The sequence below is a fragment of the Arachis duranensis genome, chromosome 3, assembly GCF_000817695.3.
Source record: "Arachis duranensis cultivar V14167 chromosome 3, aradu.V14167.gnm2.J7QH, whole genome shotgun sequence".
In the NCBI taxonomy this organism is placed as follows: domain Eukaryota; kingdom Viridiplantae; phylum Streptophyta; class Magnoliopsida; order Fabales; family Fabaceae; genus Arachis; species Arachis duranensis.
The window spans coordinates 127,946,021-127,966,999 of NC_029774.3; the positions used below are offsets into that span (position 1 = coordinate 127,946,021).

At 36.1% G+C, this 20,979-nt stretch overlaps 2 protein-coding genes across 2 annotated transcripts; one reads left to right on the forward strand and one right to left on the reverse strand.

Annotated features, from left to right (window-relative positions):
• Positions 1-243: 243 nt before the first annotated feature.
• Positions 244-1,390, forward strand: LOC107481400 (putative clathrin assembly protein At2g25430). Its single transcript, XM_021139288.2, has one exon. The coding sequence runs from the start codon at positions 244-246 to the stop codon at positions 1,357-1,359; it is 1,116 nt and encodes a 371-aa protein (XP_020994947.1). The 3' UTR covers positions 1,360-1,390.
• Positions 1,391-4,222: 2,832 nt separating this feature from the next.
• On the reverse strand, positions 4,223-20,628 carry LOC107481398 (THO complex subunit 2). Its single transcript, XM_021137053.2, is given in 32 exon segments — positions 4,223-4,743; positions 5,123-5,439; positions 6,026-7,198; positions 7,392-7,811; positions 7,885-7,965; positions 8,050-8,205; positions 8,381-8,485; positions 8,600-9,248; positions 9,330-9,505; positions 9,681-9,861; positions 9,936-9,984; positions 10,451-10,595; positions 10,716-10,812; positions 13,600-13,727; positions 14,301-14,360; positions 14,460-14,579; positions 14,673-14,753; positions 14,840-15,076; positions 15,176-15,386; positions 15,998-16,078; positions 16,381-16,574; positions 16,684-16,759; positions 17,448-17,581; positions 17,675-17,743; positions 17,855-17,902; positions 17,995-18,066; positions 18,831-18,911; positions 19,074-19,136; positions 19,299-19,358; positions 19,480-19,521; positions 20,023-20,148; positions 20,310-20,628. Coding segments are annotated over 32 exon segments (5,637 nt in total). The 5' UTR covers positions 20,445-20,628; the 3' UTR covers positions 4,223-4,673.
• Between the last annotated feature and the right edge of the window lie 351 nt (positions 20,629-20,979).

A 20,979-nucleotide genomic window follows, 5' to 3' on the forward strand; every position in this document is an offset into this window, starting at 1 on the left:
ATAATCGTTAAGAAATGTATAAACTTTCACTTGTCTGTAACACCCAAGGTTTCACTTAAAGAATAAATAATAGGCCACGAGATGCTTTTTATCATTCAAATATACGTTGTTAGCATAATTTGTATCGCAAGTTGATTGCTCACATTTTCTCGTAGTTGTAGCCACGACAGTACCAAAGCAGAAAATTTATTTAATAAGCAAATGAAAGAAAGAAAGAAATAAAGAGCAAGAGGAGAGTGAAAGATGCAAAGGAGGTTCCGGCAAGTTTGCAGTGCTCTGAAAGAGCAGAGTCACGTGAGATATGCAAAGATAGCATCAGCGGGTGGATACTCAAACATGAATACGATGATGATTAAGGCAACAACACCCGACGATGTTCCAATTCAAGACAAATACATTGAATACTTTTTGACACTCTTTTCGCTTTCTCCCTCTTCATGCCACTCCTTTGCAATCACATTCACTCGCCGATTCGGAACCACTCGCAGCTGGAGGGTCGCCCTCAAATGCCTCATTCTTCTCCACCGTTTGCTTCGTTCTGTTCCTGGAAACAGCCCTCTTTCCGAGCAACTCCTTTGGATTCGTTCCAATGGCTTGATCTCTCTCCACCCTTGCCATTTCAGGGACACTTGTTCTTCCTCTTCCCATTCATACACCAACTTCATCAGATCCTATGCTCATCTTCTTGATGTCATGCTGGATTCCACAGACTTTGAAGACCAACAACAAGAACAAGTGCTTGAACTGTTGCCGCAACTGCAGAGCGTGATTGATAGGGCCATGGATTGTTTCCCAGTGGGACTAGCAGCACAGAGTTTCATGGTGCAATCGGCAATGAAGCTCATAATCCGCGACAATTTCGTTTGCTACACCAGATTCAGGAAAGAGATGGCGGCGGTTTTGGACAATCTGCTTCAGATGCCATATAGAAGCTGCATAGCGGCTTTCAACATATACAAGAAAGCATCAGTGCAATCAAATCAGCTCTATGAGTTCCATGAATGGTGTAGGGCTAAAGGGTTGTGTGGTTCCTATGAGTACCCTTTGGTGGATCCAATACCACACATACAAATCAAAGCTCTTGAAACTTTTCTCAGCGGTATGTGGGAGTTAACTGAGGACGAAGAGGAGGAGAAGCCACTGATTGATGTTGAAGATGATCAAGTTAGTTGGGAGACACTGTTGGAAACCTCTGTTACTTTTCCTCATCAGAATGACATGATGAGCAGTTTCTTCTTCAGCTCTGGACATGGACATGAAGATGAACAGGCTGCTGCTAGTGCTTATAATCCTTTCTATCAGCCAAACGAACATTGTGGGAGTTTCCCTCGTAACCCTTCGTACCCTTGGGGTCTATGACAGTTTAAAGTCAAATGCAGCTTCACCATATCAGTATTTCATTGTTTCCTCCTTTTGATCATTTTTTTATTGTTGATTGCTGATCATTATTAATGTCAAAGTAGGTGAATAAATTAATTTAGAAAACTTATAACTACAGTATTTGTTCGCCCAAAATAGTTAAGACATTACATGCTAGTTTTTGCTTTCTACATGCCTCCCCTAAATTATTTGAAAATGCAACAAAAATAGCTAATAAATATTATCTCTTTTATAAATGGAAAAAAAAAATTAGTATTCAACAAACGGTTTATCGATTTAATACAAATTTTTGTGTCGATATACAAAAGAATTTAAAGTGAAATTTAATGTCAATAAAAAAAATTAGATGCCATAAAATTACAAAATTTTAAAAATAAAGATATTTTTTTGAAAATATTTGCAAAAAAACATCAAAATATGATTTCTAAAATCCTTTTTTAGAATAAATATTTAATATCTAATTTTTTTATTGTATTTTAAAATTTTTTGAAAATTTATTTGTTGTTACATCTTTTAAAATTATTTTTGTCATAAACTTTCGAATATCGTTTTAGTAATTTACTCTTGGAAAATGCTACATGTACAACAAAATTCAATCTTTGGTCAGCCTTTAATATTATTTAATTATTTTTTAATTAAACATATTTCTATTTTTTAGATACAACAACAACAAAGCCTTGTCCCACTAAGTGAGGTCGGCTACATGAATCAAACGACGTCATTGTGCTCTGTCATGTATCATATCTACAGAGAGACCGTTTACATGTAGATCTCGTTTGACCACCTCATAGATGGTCTTATTAGGTCTTCTTCTGCCTTTCGCCCTTTGTCCATCTTCCATCTCATCCACCCTCCTGACTGGATGTTCTATCGGTCTTCTTCTCATATGTCCAAACCACCTGAGATGCGATTCTACCATCTTTTTCACAATGGGTGCTACTCCAACTCTCTCCCTTATATCTTCATTCCTTATTTTATCCAGTCGCGTATGACCACTCATCCATCTCAACATCTTCATCTCTGCCACACTCAGCTTATGTTCGTGCTCCCCTTTAACCGCCTAATACTCCGTATCATACAGCATGGCCGGTCTTATAGTGGTGCGATATAATTTACATTTAAGTTTTAAAGACACTTTTTTGTCGCATATAAAACCAGATGCACTCCGCCATTTTGACCAACCTGCTTAGATCCTATGATTTACATCATGTTCAATCTCTCCATTATCCTGTATGATGCACCCAACATACTTAAAACTTTTAACTTTTCGTAGGATGTTTTCTCCAATCTTCACCTTTATATTGAGGTTTTCCTTTCTCAGACTGAACTTACATTCTATATATTCCGTCCTGCTACGCTTATGCGCAGACCATATACTTCTAAACCTTCTCTCCATAACTCCAACTTCTTATTTAGGTCTTCCCTTGACTCTCCCATAAGGACGATATTATCGGCAAAAAGTATGCACCATGGCACAAGCTCTTGAATGTGCTCTGTGAGTACTTCCAAGACTAATGTGAAAAGGTATGGATTTAAGGATGATCCCTGGTATAATCCTATACCAATAGGAAATTCCTCTGTCACACCACCTTGAGTATTCACACTAGTTGTGGCCCCATCATACATGTCTTTAATTGTCCGAATATATGTAATCCTTACTCTCATCTTTTCTAAAACCTTCCATAATACCTCCCTTGGTACCTTATCATACGCTTTTTTCAAATCAATAAACACCATATGTAGATCCCTTTTATTACTACGATACCTCTCCATAGATACACATTTATAATTGAAATTAATTTAAATTTTAAAAACTAAAATTTCTCTAACTTTCTACCCACTTTATAGTTAGTTATTGTTTGCTTCTTTACGTCACGATTTTCTTCTCTCTTCTATTCTTTTATCTCGTTCTCCGATTCTTTTTTATAGTGGCCGTAATTTCTTTTTCAATTGTAACACATCTAAAATTATTAACTTATACAAAAAATGTTCTTGAAACACATCCAAAATCATAAATCTAAAATTTAAATTTAAACATTAAAAAATAATTATAATACATCTAAAATTATGAAGTGATATACAAAATATTTCTAAAACACATTCAAAATCATAAATAAAAAATTTAAATTCTTGCCGTGGCCGTAATTGCAAATATAATAGTGTTGACAATTTGAGGATTGTGATTCTTTAAATTGTGATTCTTTAAATTGTTCTTCTACCTAAACCATTCTCCAATGCAAATTAGGATGTTGTACATGACATGCAAAATCAATGTGATTGAATAACAAAACAAATACATACGGTTAACTATGAATCACTTTCTCTTAAACACATCCAAAATACGTGAGGTCCACTTACCAACGAAGAAGGATTAGCAGCGCTAGTGAAGACTAATGCGATGAAAAGTAGGATGAAACAAGGCTGCGGATTGAGCGGCGAAGAAGAAGGCAATACCAAGGACGAACGAGGTGGACGACGGCGTTGCAAAGGAAGGACGCCAGCGTAGACAAATAATCACATAGACGAATTAAAATCTTCAATTTTACTAAATTTATATTTTTGGAAGTGTATTTAAATGATAATCTGTTAATAATTAAAAATAATAAAAATTTTAGTTTTATTCAATTTGTATTTTAGATATATATTCAATTTTAAAAAGACACTAAATTTATTTAAATATTTGTTTTATTTTTTAAAATTATTGTAATAAAAAATTAAATATTGTACAATTTTTAAAAGATACCTAATTAAATTGTTTACTCTGTAGAGGTGTTTTCTACTATACATGCTGCTATTGTTATTTCGTGCATATATATATATATATATATATAGCACAACTAACTAGGAAACGCTCTTCTGCTCCTTTTCAGTTTACATATATGAGCAAACATTGATATATTAGTCGCCAATGGCAGACTCGCTTCATCAATTGAGAATGCACAGGATTCATCCCCAATGGCAAGGCTGAAAACCCCATGTGTATCGAACCCTTTTCATGTCAAGTTAATATAGCAATTCACAAAATTCATGTTTCTTGTTGGTTAGACTATTCATGTAAGTGTAGGCTCAGCAAAATAAATTATTCTCACAATGGTACAGCTAATCACTGGCTATCCAGAATATACAACACTATATACAAGTGCACAAGCCAATTCACAATTGATTGGCATTGCCTTTTAGAAGACCAAATAATTTTGAACAGCTGAAAATTGCAGGATGAGGGAGTAGCAGATAGAATTGATGTGATCCCGGAACCTACTTGCAAGTCACGAACAATCCTGCTTTGATGTATTTTATTTTCGGTGCCGCCGTTTCTGATCAGCTCTTTGCCTCTTCTCATCATCCCATTCTCGATCATACATTCTATTACTCAATTAAGGAAACAACTGCACAACATGATACAAGGAAACCAAACATCCAACAAAAAGCATGTGTATTTGACCTTAGTGACCTAGCTACAACTACACTAGGATCTTAAATTAAAACTCCTTCAGTCATAAAAACAGAGAAAAAGCAGCGTGTAGCCGTGTAGTGCAGACAGGAATGAATATCATGCCATCTCATCAACCAAGGACCACCATATTCTAGCTTCCTTCCATGAACTATGTTACAAATGGAGCAAAAAATGCAGACATGGTAAATAGTCAGGCAAATCGCAGTAAAAGATACACTAACAGACAAGTGATCTTGATATAAATAATTATGCATATAAACCAAAAAAGCACTCTGCAGTATAGGATACGGATCAGATTCACGACGATTCAGCTTGCTGGCTACCTCTTTACCATGAATTCTGAGACCTGGTTCATCTATGTAATTTGCATGTTGGATCATGGGTCCCTTCCTGTCTACCCTGTCTCTTCCATCATAGGCTTGTGAAACACCAATACCTAGGGGTGGAGGTGGAGGAGCCACTGGTGAGTACTCCCCAGGTTCACCAGCTGGCAGATGCTCCCTCTTGAGCTTACGTCTCTTGGATGCAGCATTTAAATCCAACTCTTCCTTTAGAAGATTTGTTTTTTCTCTATCCCGCTCTCTCTCTCTATCCCTCTCCTCAACCTGAAGAATATATGAGCATCCCAACAATTAGAATAATGAAATCCTCCTAGTCATTGGTTGATCTAATCAAAGAACCAGAAGAGAGAAATTTATGTTTAAGAAGCATAACTTTATAAATACAACCAAAAAAAGATTTAGAGAAATACAAAATCGAAAATACATTATTTAAATCATTGAAAAAATATACAAAAAAACGTAAAACAGTAATAATTAAAATCACACCAAATCATGGGAAGCCATATTAACCTAAGATTAAATCTACATATGGTTATGTTTTACATGATGAATGATGTACACTTACCCCAATACCATCTCATTAGAATATTATAATGTCAACTTTTTTCACTTGCATTTTCAACTTGAAGCAAAAGAAAACTTCAACCATCTAGAGAACAAGTAGCACTTTATAGAAATATCATGCATTGTACTCTTGGCTACTGCAGGCAATAAAGACCTAGTTTACGGACAGAAGCATATCTAACCAAATGAAAAACTAACTTTACTCCATTTAAGTTCTTCAACCACGCATAAATCACTAGTACATATGATGCAGATAGCAAAACTAAGATACAACATTGATTTCTACCTTCAATGATAATGCTTCTCGTTCCTCGCGTTTCCTATCTCGAAAATCATCTTCTTTTCTGCGTTTTGCATCATCCTGGGAAACCACAGCCTCTTCAGATCGTCTCCGTTCTTTTTCTTCATGCCTTGGAGAAAGCCTTTGAGAATGTCTAGTGGCTCCGTACCCCCTCCTATCAGCATCTTCATCACGCCTACCACCACCAACAGATTGAGGAACCATATTTGGAGGTAATGGAGGTGGTGGAGGCAGGCTTTGCCCATGGAAGCGATCATCTGCATGAGATTTTTCTATAGATACATCATTGTATCGTAATTTACTTCTATCATCCTTGCTTCTATCATCCTTAGCCTTCTCAGGGAGTCTATTGAAACCCCTTTCGCTACCCCTTTCTTGCATTCTCTCAACAGATCGTTCTCTTCCATATCTTTCGATTGACCTATCCCTAGGTTTCTCCACAATGAAGTCATCTCCACGAGACTTATCCACACGGTCCAATCTCTCCCTGTGCTCTCTTTCATACCTTTCATTTCCTTTGTCTTTTACCCTTTCCAATGGCTTATCCCCTGCCCTGTACAAACCTAGTTCATCTGGCCCCAATTTCTCATCAGATAATCGAGGATCTACAAGCTTCTCTCTTTCAGAGAATCTGATTTCATTCTCCAAATCTCTTTGCTCCGCCTCCGCTTTACGCCGTTTACCAAGTCTATCAGGTTCTTCAGCAGAACTAGCTCTCTTCTGGGCTTTATCAGTAGACTTTGAAGTAACAATTGTATTGTCATGCCTAGGAGAATGAACTACACGTGAAGAGGAACCTCTTACCGAGTCAATAACATCATTTCCATCATCCTTCACCACAGAAGCCCTAATATCAGAAGACTTTACGACACCCATCTCAGCCTTGAGCTCACCACCGGTCTCACCCTTAGTAGATGGAGCTGAGATTTTTGCAGAAGCTGAAATACTGTTACCATTAGCATTGACTGAAGAAGATAAATTAGTACTTCCAGTGTGTCTTCCCTCTGATGCATGGTTTTGTATATCCTTGTCACTGCTCAAAGAACCAGACGCTCTGGCAACAGCTTTACCAGATCTAGTATCCTCTTTTGCAGGATCTTGTTTCGAGGGCTTTGAGTGTGAGCTAGCAGGTGCCGAACGTTTCCCGGAAGCTCTTGACTGAAAACAGCAGAATTAACTTATTATTCTTTTAGAGAGGAAGGGAGGGTGAGGGGATATTTAAAAAACTGTTAATAAAGAAGAAGAATAAAAGATTATGTGTCTAGGTTGCACTAGAAAGAAGGATTCCACAACGATGAATGGAAAGGAAAATGCGTAACTGTACAGCCTAGCTAAGATATAGAAAAGCTACCTCTGCAGCTCTCGGAACATGTTCTTCCGATGCTCTACTTGCAGATTCTTCTGCTTGCTTTTGGTTTTCCATGGATTTTGTTGCTCCAGATTGTACAGCAGGTGAGGGTAAGGTTGATGGAGCATCCAATCCATTTAATGATGAATTACCCTTGAGTTTTGCTTGGCCAGAATCAGATTTTCCAGCTATTGTGCTGTCAGTTCTTTCTACCTTGCTGTCTGCAGTTTTTGTTTTTGTCTGGTCTTTGACTGTGTTTACTGAGTCCAGATGTTTTCCACTGCCAGATTCAGTTTGAGAAACACCAAGACTTATCCCACTTTGTACAGATGTTGAATTTCCAGCAGAAGATTTACTAATAGATGGCACAGGCTTCAACTCAAGATATCCCATACCGAATTCTTCATCAGTAACCCATGAAGGCTGTGTGATGGAAGAGATTGAAGTGTTAAACTCAACAAAATACAGCCATACCTACACCAAGTTAACAGCATACCTTCCTAGCAGCTAATGCAGCAGCAACACCAGTTGCCAGCACCTTAAGATCCTCTCTTTCATCACTTTTAATCTTAGCCACCTACATGATGATAAAATATGTAAAATAGTGCATTGATGTTCGAAATTACTAGCACAAGAGAAGTTTACTATAAAGATAAGTTACCCGCTTTTCAAGGTTTATCCCACTCTTCCGAGTAACAGGGAAAACTCCAGAAATCTTTGTCAACATAATGAGAGAATTTCTAATTTCCATGTACTCACTAGATTCCAAACACTGAATTAATAGTCTGGTTATTCTCTGACTCCACTTCCAGTGTACCTATAAGCAAAGAAATAGAAAATTGATCAAAATAATTCACTTCTGCAGTATTTGGATCAGGAAGAAACAAGGTGCAGGCATAAAAAAATTTGGGAGGACAACCTTAAACATTAAATCTATCCAATACATGTAAGCAGATAATTTTCAGAGTAGCATAAAAGTAGCGCACACTTGCCTTGATAAACTGGCCATATGTAACTCGCTGGCTGTTTGGATATCTATAATAAACAGCAAAGCCAGGCATGTTTCCACACTCACGTTCATAAATAGATTCATCACTCTGAAAAGAATTTAGGAGTTAAGGAAAAAAGATAAAAGAGTACTACTGGAGCAACAATACAAAAGGATAAAAAGATTGCATAACTAATGTTATGCACCAGTAATAATCAATTACCTTCCAATAGTAAGCAATCTTCAAAGTCTCATACAGAAACCTACCAAGCCTGCCTGCCTCATATTCTGTGCAGCAACATATCATAGGTTGTAGAGTCTTACAAATCAGGACATCTATATGGTTGACGGTATTGAAAAAGGGGGTTCCGAGCGAATGAAGCGTGTGCACAAACATAGCACAATAAACAGCATCTGGCATACTGAATGTGCAGCGTGGAAATATACAACGCTGAAGAAACTCCATATTGATCTTCAAAGTGTCAGGACAGGAACTTAACCATTTGTCCTTTTCGTGAGAAAGCCGCCTATGAACTGATGCAACATTCTCTTCATGTTTATGAAGTTCACTAATCAGACGGTCAAGTGATTCTTGAATTCTTTCCTTTTCCTTCTTCCTCTTGGTGATTGCTGAGCTTGAATTGTCAGAAAGCTCCTCCAAAGACTTAAGATTAGCATGCAGCTTGGCTATTTCAGACTCGTAGCGACTTTTTGGAACGTACAAATCATATAGTGTGAGGCCCCAAAATGTTGCATAAAGATCAGGAGAAAGGCTATTCCACGCCACGTAAGATATTACTTAGTACGACTCGATGCACTTGCCGATTAGTAGTGTGGGTTGTAAAATACCGCACCAATTATCCACTTCTAGACTTGGGTTTACTAGATGGATTGGCATCTAAAACACACAGGCACCAAATAAGTAAAAGTGAAACTAGGAAAAAGATTATAACCTTATAGGATTTCGAGCAGAGCCAAGATCTAGAACCATACTGCCAGAATGATCTACAAGATCAGATTCTGTAGATGCATCATTTGCAGCATTATTATCATCCAACGGCCAGCAAACATCAGGACTCCTCTGAGACTTGAAAAGTCTCATCACAGGGCGATATATCAAGAAAGCAACCTATGTCCAGGAAAACGACAAGCAATAAAAAAATAAACAAGTTCAAGCATAATAAATGAATAAATGTTGCAGGTGAAGGGATATAAACAGTTTTCGTGATAAAATCAAGCAGTAGTTATCATGAAATCATGCCCTAAGTTTACAAGACAAAAGTATATAGAATGGGAACACAGACCTCAGGGTCCAGGTGGTAAAGGTGGACCAGGTCATTAAGCGATGGAATGAGTGCAGCATAATTTGATGCTGGAGTAACTGCACTGCAAAGAAATTCCACATATTGAAGAAGAGTTCCATGGGATCTATCAAATTGCTCACAAACCATCTTAATGTATGGTGCATCTGCATTGATGACAATCCTGTGAAAAAAATTAAATCATGAGAACAACATTTTGAGTCTTGGCTCCATTATTTGTACGCTTTCTAATCTTACAGAGAACGATGTTGAGCAATAGGTATGACAGAAAACCAAATGCCAAAACCTTAAACTATGGATAACTCTACAACAGTAGTAAAAGATTAAAAGGCAGCATGGTGCCAAGCATTCTACATTATGGAGGGTGCGGGTAAGAGCCGCATGCAAAAGGTGTAATGCAATCAGCTTAATCTGATGCAAGCATCAATGGCTGATTCCACAACTTGAACCCGTGACCTTAAGGTCACATAGAGACAACTCAATCGTTGCTCCAAGACTCTCCTTTAATGGTAGTCGAAGATTAATACATTATATTTCGGCCACCCATAACAAAAGATACATGATTTACTAGAGCTTATAAAACTTAAATACAACATCAACACCAAAGTTAATATTCAAACAGCAGACAATTGCATTCGCTGCTATATTTTAGTCTTAAAAAAAAAAGTTGAAGACATTATTTTTTACCACACCTGGCAAACTTGCATCTCATTAGCCACTTTCAATCTATTGCTTTCCAAAATCACTGTATTATATACTTTTATGTACCTTATTATTTCGAGTTACTCCAAAAGAAGTTGCTTGATATCGAAGAGTGTCACTCCCTGCCATGGCATCCAGCTGCTCCTCAGTCAAGTTCTCTGTGTACTGGACGTTTGCCATTTGTTGAATAAGTTCCTGAAAATTATCAGCGAAAAAGATTTATCCAACATCAGCATGGAACATTGGCTTTTTCATCAGCAGCCATATAATACACAACAATTCTTTAATTTCAATTTTTTAGGTAAGTATGAAAACCTGCAATAGAACGAGCTCAATTCCTTGCCCCTTTTTTAACTGGTTCACAAGATACTGGAAAAGGCCTCGCAATTCCATTGAAGGGTACTTCTTACACCTACAACGAAACAAATATCATTTGCTCATGAAAACATTCCCCATCTAGTCCCTTTGGAGAATAAGTCAAATACGTCATAATGTTCTACACTACAAGAATCAAGTCGAACTAGCTATAACACGTTAACACCAATTTTATCCCGCACACCCAAAATATTAAAACCCAATAGTATTACAGAAAGAGGTTGAATGTCCAATCTCGATAACTAGAACTAGGTCTGGTGAGAACCCAAACCCATTTAATGTGGTATTGCCACCTATCATAAAAATTCCCACCAAAATGATGAATTAGCTGAATCACAAGTGTAGAAGGTAAATCAGGTACTGGTCACTCACACATGAAGAATTAGCTGAGCACATAACCCATATTAGGTCGAGGTTTTGATCACAATGGTTAGGTAAGTTACAACCCAAATGCTAATGCTAATGTTATTATCATGATGATTATAAAAGAATATAAACCAACACAGAAAATGTAGATTTAGAATAACATAAGCACACAAGACCACAAATCTGCAACTAAACGTAGACAAGACATTCAAAAAGTTTGCCATGCATAGAAGCCAATAACCAATTCACTTATTTTCTAGGCATTCAACATCTAACTCAATGATCATGGTCCCATAATTAATTTTTTATTCAAAGGTATTATTTTGATTATTTTATTTAGCAACACTTAATCATGAAAATTGACACTGCCTTTGGTCTAATTTGTTTCACAGATCACATCTTCATATCTAATTCATTTCTTACATTTCACCCAGCCTTAATTCCACGAGTTCCTAAAGGGAACAAATTTTCAAATCATCTTTTAATTATACAATCAAGACACTTTAAAGAAGGTAACCAATAACCCATTCAACCTACACTTTAATTCACAAAACAGAGGAATTCAGCAATCAAATGCAGCATCACAATACATAATATTATTACAGAGTAATCAGTATATACAGAAGAAGGGAAAGCTAAAGCTAAGGAGATGAGGAGTTAAAAAAAACAAACAAACCAAACAGCTCCAAGAATATCAACCCCAACCCTCCAAGTCAAAAGCATTTTTCTAGTGGAATATTGGCCCCCGAAGTTTCAGGATTAACAGCTATGCTTGCCCAAAATAACACGGCCACAAGAATTGAAGTATCTACCTCCATAAGACCATCAGCACATATTACAAAAACTTGTTATGCCATCCTGTTTTCAGAAGATGGGACTCAGTGGTATACAGACATGATGATGATCATGAAACATCCTTTGCACTTAAACAACTGTTGATCAATCAAAACCACTGATGCTAAAAGTGAACTGAAAAGCAGTATTCTTACATCTTCAACTTAAGAATGAATATACCACTTATCAGTACACTCCATTAGAAGGTGCATTTGCAGAAAAGCATGGGGAACAGCTCCAGAAGAAGTTAACTTCTTTAGAATCTTGCAGCCTCCATTAGCATCACAAGATTAAAGTAATTGCTAATGGAATAGACCACCTAAAGCACGCTTTAACTGAAGGGTCATCAGATCGATCCAAAATTCCAAATCTAGCTATTATCAGCCTAAACAGCTGGATGTCAGCAACAAATAATCATCCCATAACCACCACCCATTGTAAACAGTTCAGGCTCCATCTTCTCTATATCCCCAGTAGCTTACACAACTATGCACCTAATTATAATGAAACTTATCACAAAACAAGCATGGACAAGATTTTTGGTTCACATTAATACATGGATCCATCTCCCTCCTGATCATATCCCATAAATGCCATTAAGCTGTCATTTTGGAACTGACATTAGACATTACCACAAACTGTTGAGATTCAGATAAATCATGTATACAACACAGATCATTCTTCAGACTCAAAGATCCACTGATTTGTAACTGACGTCATTGCCTTTCAAAGCAATCATTTTTTCTTCTCCACAAATTAATTGTACCTGGGAAAGGTCCAACTAAGTGAAAACTTCTTCAATCAGATGATTCTCCATCAAACATGGTAAGTGCTATTGCAGCAGACAGGTAAATTTGTACTCCTCATCTTTTTTAATCTTCCCTTGTAAAATGATATGGGCAGTGGGGACCAATGTAATAGAAGTTTCAACTTTAGATATTGAAATTTGAAAGGGCAACAAAGAAGTTCCCACCCCATTCAACCAACAACAAATATCCATTCCAAAACATCTGTGAGCAAAACCCAGTGGTACATCATATGATTGTCTGTGCATGCCCATGGTTTTAACTGATCTGACATCATGACTAGGTACGAAAAGCTCCTAGTGTCCTGTAATCCCGCATTCGCTAAGGTTGATCTGCAACCTGGAATTTGATACAAGGCATTCTGGATGTTCTAAACTCTATAGGATGACGCAAATGCAGAAAAATGCCATGTTATTGTCAACCATGATTACTAATTCATAGAATAATCCCAATAAAATTAGGATTTCCATAAACTGTTGTATTTTCGCGAATGAAACACCATCACAAAGAAAAAGTAGAAAAGTAGACAAAACAATATATGGGGACAACCTACAAATTTGTTGCTTAGCCATTATAAATAATGCCTAAATCTTTTATCCAAAAAAAAATTAATTAATGCCTTAAATCAGTTAATGGAAACATATCACCAAAAAGATTCAGTCACATATCCTGACAGCAAGCGTAAAAGCATGATAATTACTTCCTATAATTTATCCAGATGCAAAGGACATTCTGCCAAGAATAATAAACCAGATTTTATCTCCCAATCCAATAGAAATAATAAAAGTTAGAGTTGGGAATGAAGCAAATATACATACAGGTGACCCCAAAATGAAGCTAGTGATTGAAGCCAATCTGACAAATTTAGACCATCATCTTTTAGCTTATCACGTCCACCAAGTGCCAAGCGCTCAATCACAACATATTCCAAAATGTCATACTCTAGCTGTTGAAGGAGGGAGAGAGAAAAAATAAGTAAATAGATTTCCAAGTTGAAAACCATCTATCAATAAGAAAACAACTTCACATGCACCACATAGAGAATGCACAAAAGAAATATAAAAATGGAGAAGCACCCCATCTATAAAGAAAAAAAGATTATAAGATTTTCATGAATTATCTTTCTCAAAAGCTTACGTTGTTGGGTACAGGCACATAAATGATTTTATAACTTTATATGGTCACCAACCAAAGCCTCATATGGGTTTGAAGCATTTATAATGCATACGTCCAATTTATCTCGTGCCATAATTTAGCTTTTGTTTAGAAGAATGAGGGACAGCGATAGTCAAATACTAGACCTCTTACTCATAGAAGCCTCAGGCCTATCATGAACTATCTATCCCAAAAGTTTTAGTTGTTGAGAAGTAAATGAATAGACAAAGTTTTATATATTGACAAAGATATATCACTATCAGAATAAATGAAACAGAAACACTACTCAGACCTGCTGACATCACTGATAGATGGATCCAATTAACATGGGAATAAAGTGAAAAAACAAAGAATTTGCACAGACCTGAGTCAAATACTTAAATGCATCCACTACAGGAGTAATCATGTCTCTGTATGCCTCAATCTGCGTTTCACACGCACAGAAAAATCAACATGATAGAACATATATCATCGATAGCACATGGTGATCAAGTTTCAAGGTAAAGCTCAACTAAATCAGCACCTGATGAACAATTGTTCGTAGGACAGTCATAGGGTTAGCATGAGCTAATTTTGCGACCATTCGACCTAGCTGCTTCAAATTCTCCTTTGCCAACCTTTTTAAAATGCGTCTAGTGTCCAACTATAGAAAGAGAAAGTAAACAGTACAAGGGAAATAAATAATAAAGCTTACTGAATTTAGCCTAGGCAGTCCCAAATATATGCAGATCGGTACCTTGGCTGTTTGTCTTGCTGCTAGGAGCATAGGTATGCGCTCATCATCTTTCTCCCATTCACCATATAAACGATATCGCACCTAAATAAATAACACTCATCAACAAAACTAATTGATAACTGCTAACAATACATAGGGTAGACAGATGAAAATGTATAAAGTATAACCTCATAAGGGAGGAGACTCATTAGTTCCCAAATTTCCTGGCCAACAGCTGGATTGGCAGGAATCAGTTGCAAAGAAGGTAGTAGGCAAGCTCCTAAAGCATCCTCCACCCTTAGCCTTGCATCTTTCAGGTGTAGATGAGGATTTCCAATTCCAGGAAATTGAGAATTCAAGGCACTGTCGCCATGACTAACAAGCTCAAGGGCAGAAAAGTAATAACCTCTCAGCACCCTACAAACCTACTTGGTTTTTAGGGAACAGGCAATGAAGGGGAATCATTATTACCACAAAGCACAGCAATGAAAATAAAGTAATTGGAAAATAAAAACTTCATGCACCTTCTGCAACAATATAGGGTCACGGTAAAGGTAGGGTCCAGTACAAGCAAGCATCTGAAAAAGCTCCTTCGGAAGATCTATGAAAGAACTTCGTCTTGAGGAGTTATCTACATCCATAGGATCAGTACTAACTCCTGTAGATAATCCAGAGTTTTGATGATGTGCGTGCCGAATAACATCATATGCTGAAGAAATTGTCCTCTCAATGAGCCTGGATGAACAACTGAATATTAATTAAAGGCCCAAGGATACAAACTGTTTGATGTATGCACAAATACACAAGCTTTCACCATACAGATATCCACATTAACATTGGGTGCTTCCCGCCAATTTCAATTTGGAACTATTTCTCAGGGTATATTTCAAAAGGCTTTCATATAAAAAAGGACGCAACGTGGTGGAGCTTGCAGTAAATGCACTCCTCTTGGGTTTGGCTGGTGGTTTCGTTGGATAAGAATCTCTCCACGGCCTCTCGCCAAGTGCAGTACTCATGGTATTACCAGGATATGCAGAGGCACTGCAAATAATCTTTGCATTCTTGAATCTTTTCTTTTGTTGTTTTCTAACATTTATACTTGGATCTTCCCACCCTCAAGATGTACTATCCCTCTAATTGTCTAACCGCATTTACAATTTCGATTAAGAATATAGAAACCACCATTCGCAATGACATGTATATCCAAATGCATTGTGCAGAAAATAAAATAATAACAAGAAATTCAATATATGCATTCAATGGACATTTCCATATATAGATGTAACTCAAATAAGTTCTCAATGCCAGTGTCTACATGACTCGAGAGATTATGAACAAGCATTTACCTAAACAAACTCTCACATATTTGGATATGTTCCACTGCATTGAGTGGTGACAGACGACCAAACAGCATATGTGCATGATACCTGCAAAAACAAAAATAGAAATCTAACGATAAACTAAAGAGAACGTAAGGATCCAGTCAAGCTATAGCTTAGTTTATCATGACTGGAAAGGAACTAAATCTTACATCCATAAATTTGAGATCCATCATATTCAATAACCACATATTATACTAATGAAGTCAGAGGGGATGGCAACATTCAAGTAAACAAAATGAACGAGAAACTTTACGGAAGATGGAATGAAAAGAAAACAAAACAATAGAGCATTTACTATAACACCATTTACCACCACATATTACATGCAAATTACAAATCACACATACCAGTCATCCACCGAAAGAAAGCCGGTAAGCAAGCCCAAAGTTTGACTGTTTTGAAGCTCAGACTTTCGCTCTTCAATTGCATCAGTTTCCATGTCTATAGCAGCAAAAAGATCTATTGCGACGTCACCCTGTTTTTCATCATCCATTAGATCTTTGCCAGTAGCAGCAAGGTTTATTCTTCCAATTTTGTTAGCCTGTGAATGATATTGTCAAACTTCAGGAAATTGCACTAGCCAAAAAATAAGAGAAAAACATAAAAATCAAGGATGGACTGTTCATCATAAGCATTCATAGCATAAATACCTCATCAAGCCGCTTGGAAGAGAAAGTGTTATAATGCTCAAATGCTTCTTCATCCTTCGGAAGTAGATGTGCATATCTTCAATCAAAATGATAGTTACAAAGCTATCTTATGCATTGCATAAATAACAAATCATAACATAACCAAGACCTAGATGCCAATAGCATTAGCACCTCAGCCGAGCAGAACATATATTTGACACAAGTTTCTCGATAAATAAATTATGGCAGTTATATACACTAAAAGCTAATTTCAACCACTCCCATCCTACTTATCGAGTAATTAATTACTTGAAATATCTTTAACAACACAAATAGATATGCTTTTCCCATGCCTAAATACCGGAACATCATCACCATTAACAGCATGGAAGTCTTCTCCAACTAGGTAAAGTGGGTTACATGAATTGCACAATTTTATTATGCCTTCACTATTTTAGTGATCAGATTTGTGGTGTCAATCGTAGAAGAAGTGAACAGAGTGCATCAAACTACAAAGTTGACCATCCTTATTATATCTTAAACTACAAACTACTCAACTTTGGTATGATTATAAAGCATTCCTCATCTGCATAACAACATTTTCCCCACAACTCTGAAAATCAGGAATCATAACCCATGACAAAATTAAATTTGTATATATCATCCAATACTAGCTTGTTTCTAATAGTCAAAACAGACCCAAATATTGGATTTAAGTTGAGTATGCCTTATGAGAATGCAATATGTGAATTGTGATTCTTATGCAGCACATGAGCACATCTTACATGCTATCAATATCAATAAAATCTTGTTTCACCAGCAACGCTGTGAGCTTATAGAGCCCAAAGGGAACAGGGCAGCTGACTTCCATGCGCTGATAATATTGAAACTTAAATCCAAGAATCTGTGAAGCATGAGACTGCAACCAAAAAAAAAAAAAGATAACACCAGAGTATTAAAACTTGTCTAATCAATATCAGATTTTGAAATAAGAAAAACTTAGAACAATAACCTTGGGGAAAATAGGAATCAGCTCTAGAAACACACTGTTATCGGGTTGAAGTTCAAAACACTCAAGAACCTGATCAACAAACATCAATAGCCAGGTAAAACATAAAATGAAAACATAAATAGGCAAGTTAACTATAAAAAACGAGAAAGAAAGAAAAAAAATCAAATTGAAGAAACTTACAATATCAAAAACACGATTTGGATCCAAATCAAAATGGCCAATTAACGACTGCAGAATTAATCAAAATCAACACCAAAGTCATCATCATTAAATACAGAAAAGGACAGTGGGATTTTCAAAGTCATTGAAAGCATCAAAACCTTAATAATGCCAATTGTTGCGGCAGATGCCTTTTGAGTTGGAGCTTCGGAATCTCGGCAAAGAAGAGTGACCTACACAATTAAACTGAACTGAATACAGCATACCAAATCAAACCATAATGACCTAGATCGTAACCCATCTTAATAGTTAAGTCATTGAAATATAAAAACACTGCAACTTTAATCTTTAAGAAATGAGCTTCCTCCACCTTATCTACTTTCTTACCAAACCACCTAAGGTGAAATTAAATAACCTTCCACACATAGGCACTATACTAGCACTCTCCAATACATACTTTTAATATTTTTTTTACTAGTGTTTAGTCATCAAACAACAGATGTTCATTCCTAGCCTCACTATATTGAGCTTATTCTTTTTAAGCTTTTCAGTGCCCAATATTCAATCCTCTTCAACAATTGTAAGTCTTGTAGCTATGTAGTATTTCCCCCCTATATTTGAGGGGTGATTTCCTATCATAAAATAACACCCAAAACCCTCTTCCATTTGATCCACCAAGAATGATACCTACAATTTACATCACCTCAATTTTCCAATTGTTTTGTAGGTAAACAGAAGATGCTTAAGTTGTCTGACACGTGGTACAGTATGATCACCAATTTCTACCTATAAGCTAGAATTAATATGTTCCTATTATACTATATCTTCTGTCACGATAACACCAAGGAATAAAATTGTGAACAAAGTTTTGAAAGGGAAAACAAATATAAAACATTGGACAAATAAGGGAACAGTCAAATTCACTTCAGCCAAAATCACAATAATAATAATAATAATAATAATAATAATATTAGTTAAAATGAATTTGAGATCATACCAGCTTTGCATAGCCCTCACTCTCTTCTCTAAGAAGGTTAAATTTGGTTTGTTGATAAAGAAGCCGTGTATTAACTCTGACCTGAAATCAACAGCCCAATTGAATCAAATACATGCAATCACAAAGCTTAACAATAAACGCCAGCCTTTGGCAAGAATAGTTCGATTTTCATGGTAGTCTGCAGCTAATGTAATTAATAGGTGTATCTTGTGGCAAATATATTTCTAGCAATTCATTGCTCACCTCTTTTCCCTTCAAATCCTGAGCCTTTATTTTGATCATTTCAGCCTCCCCCAAAAACTCTTCCTGCAAATTGTGTAAGATAGAAATAAAAAACCATGTTAGTTCACAAAAGACTACATCTCAGTCCCTCACAGTTGACACTAACCAAAAGCCTCAGAAGAAATAGAAAGTTAAGTTACACAAAGTATGAATGATGACGGAAAGAAAGGAACAAAAAAGGCAGACCTCACAACGTTCTTGAAGTAGCCTAACTGGAACCAATTCAGATTCCACAAGCCATCTTGCCTAGAAAAATTAAAGTCTATAAGCAATGATATTGAAGAAAAATTATAAAAAATTAAGAACCGTAATGTTTAATTTGAAGATGTAAACATGCAGAGATCAACACGGTGGGATCATAACTGACCAGTTTAATGAGTCGAGATCGAAACTCTCCCGACATTGTATGCTGTATAGAAAGAGATATACATAAGTATAGTATCGTGCTGACCACAAACGATGAATAACTAACAGTCAACTACTTAAAATTGAACACTATTCGCTATCAACACAATTTACAATTCTTTGGGAATAGTCATCATATAAGCCATGATTTCCTCTTGCCACAACAACTGAGGTAAAGTTGTAAAGGAACTCCAGCTCAATTTGATGTTCATGCAATTTGAAACAGAAAAATATACTTAACTCACCCTATCCTTTACTAATAACAAAATTGAACAACTATAAATGGTACCAGATGAGGAGAAAGAAAGCACAATATAACTTAAGGAGGCTCACTATTCTCATTACAGAAAAGAAAAATGAATGACATATAATGATCATTCCAATTCCAATTTTTGAACATCGACCAATTTGCAGGTGTAATAAATTAACAACTACTCTTGAAAAAAGAAAATCAATAAGAAAGAATGAGAGGGGCTAAAAACAGCTTCAAGCGGCGGTAACTCACATCTTGGGCCATTTGGGTCACTATATCTGCAAAATTTGAAGCTAATTTCTCAGTCGGCGGTCTGTCGGAGAATATGACAGAATCTAACGCTACTTTACACTTCTGAAACGGCAATTCACCCCGAACCTGACATCAATCCAGGAACAAAAATCAGCTCTTTATCCCAGAAACAGAGAAATAAAGCTCTGAATTCACCACCAAATTTTTAAATTTTCCAACGCAGGGTGCGAAAGTTTTAGGTAAGAACAGATGTATTATGAATGCAAAAAACGACGGAAAGGACGAACCATAGTCCAGCAAAGCTCGTAGAGGAAGCGTAGCGATGGAACTGGTTCGGAAACCCTGAGGGCAGGATTGCCACTCTTCCATTCGCGAACACAGTCCTCCGTTACATAAATACACTCTATGGGTGGCAGAGACATTGTTCCTGATTGGAAACCCTAGAGAGAAGCGTGAATTTTGATGTACGGAGATGAATCGGATGTGAGGGTTTAAGAAGAGAATAGCATTTCCATGGATGAGTGTGACAGAGCAATGCGAAAATTTTAGGGTTTTCAGAGATACCCAGGGGGTTTGCTTTTCGCAACAAGTTGGAGTTGCCGGTGATTCAGTTTTACCCCCAAACAAATATAATATAAAATAATATATTAACGATATACAATTATCCATTAAAATTAAAATTAGTATATAAATTTATATAAAAATATATATTATTTAATAAATTTTAATATATAAATAATATTTTTAATATAAAATATTTGAATAAATTACTAAAATTATTTTACCTAATGTTAAATATATATTATTAAAAAATAATTTAAAAATTTGATAATTTTACACTAAATAAATTTTTATAATTTTTTATTAAAGACCAAAAATACTTTTAAAAAATAATATATATATATATAGATCGAATTTTTATCCTTTTTTATATGTACTTTTATTCAAATATTTTTA

What these genes read in the sequence shown, in the direction of transcription:
- LOC107481400 (XM_021139288.2), top strand. Translation starts at nt 244, where the DNA reads ATGCAAAGGAGGTTCCGGCAAGTTTGCAGTGCTCTGAAAGAGCAGAGT.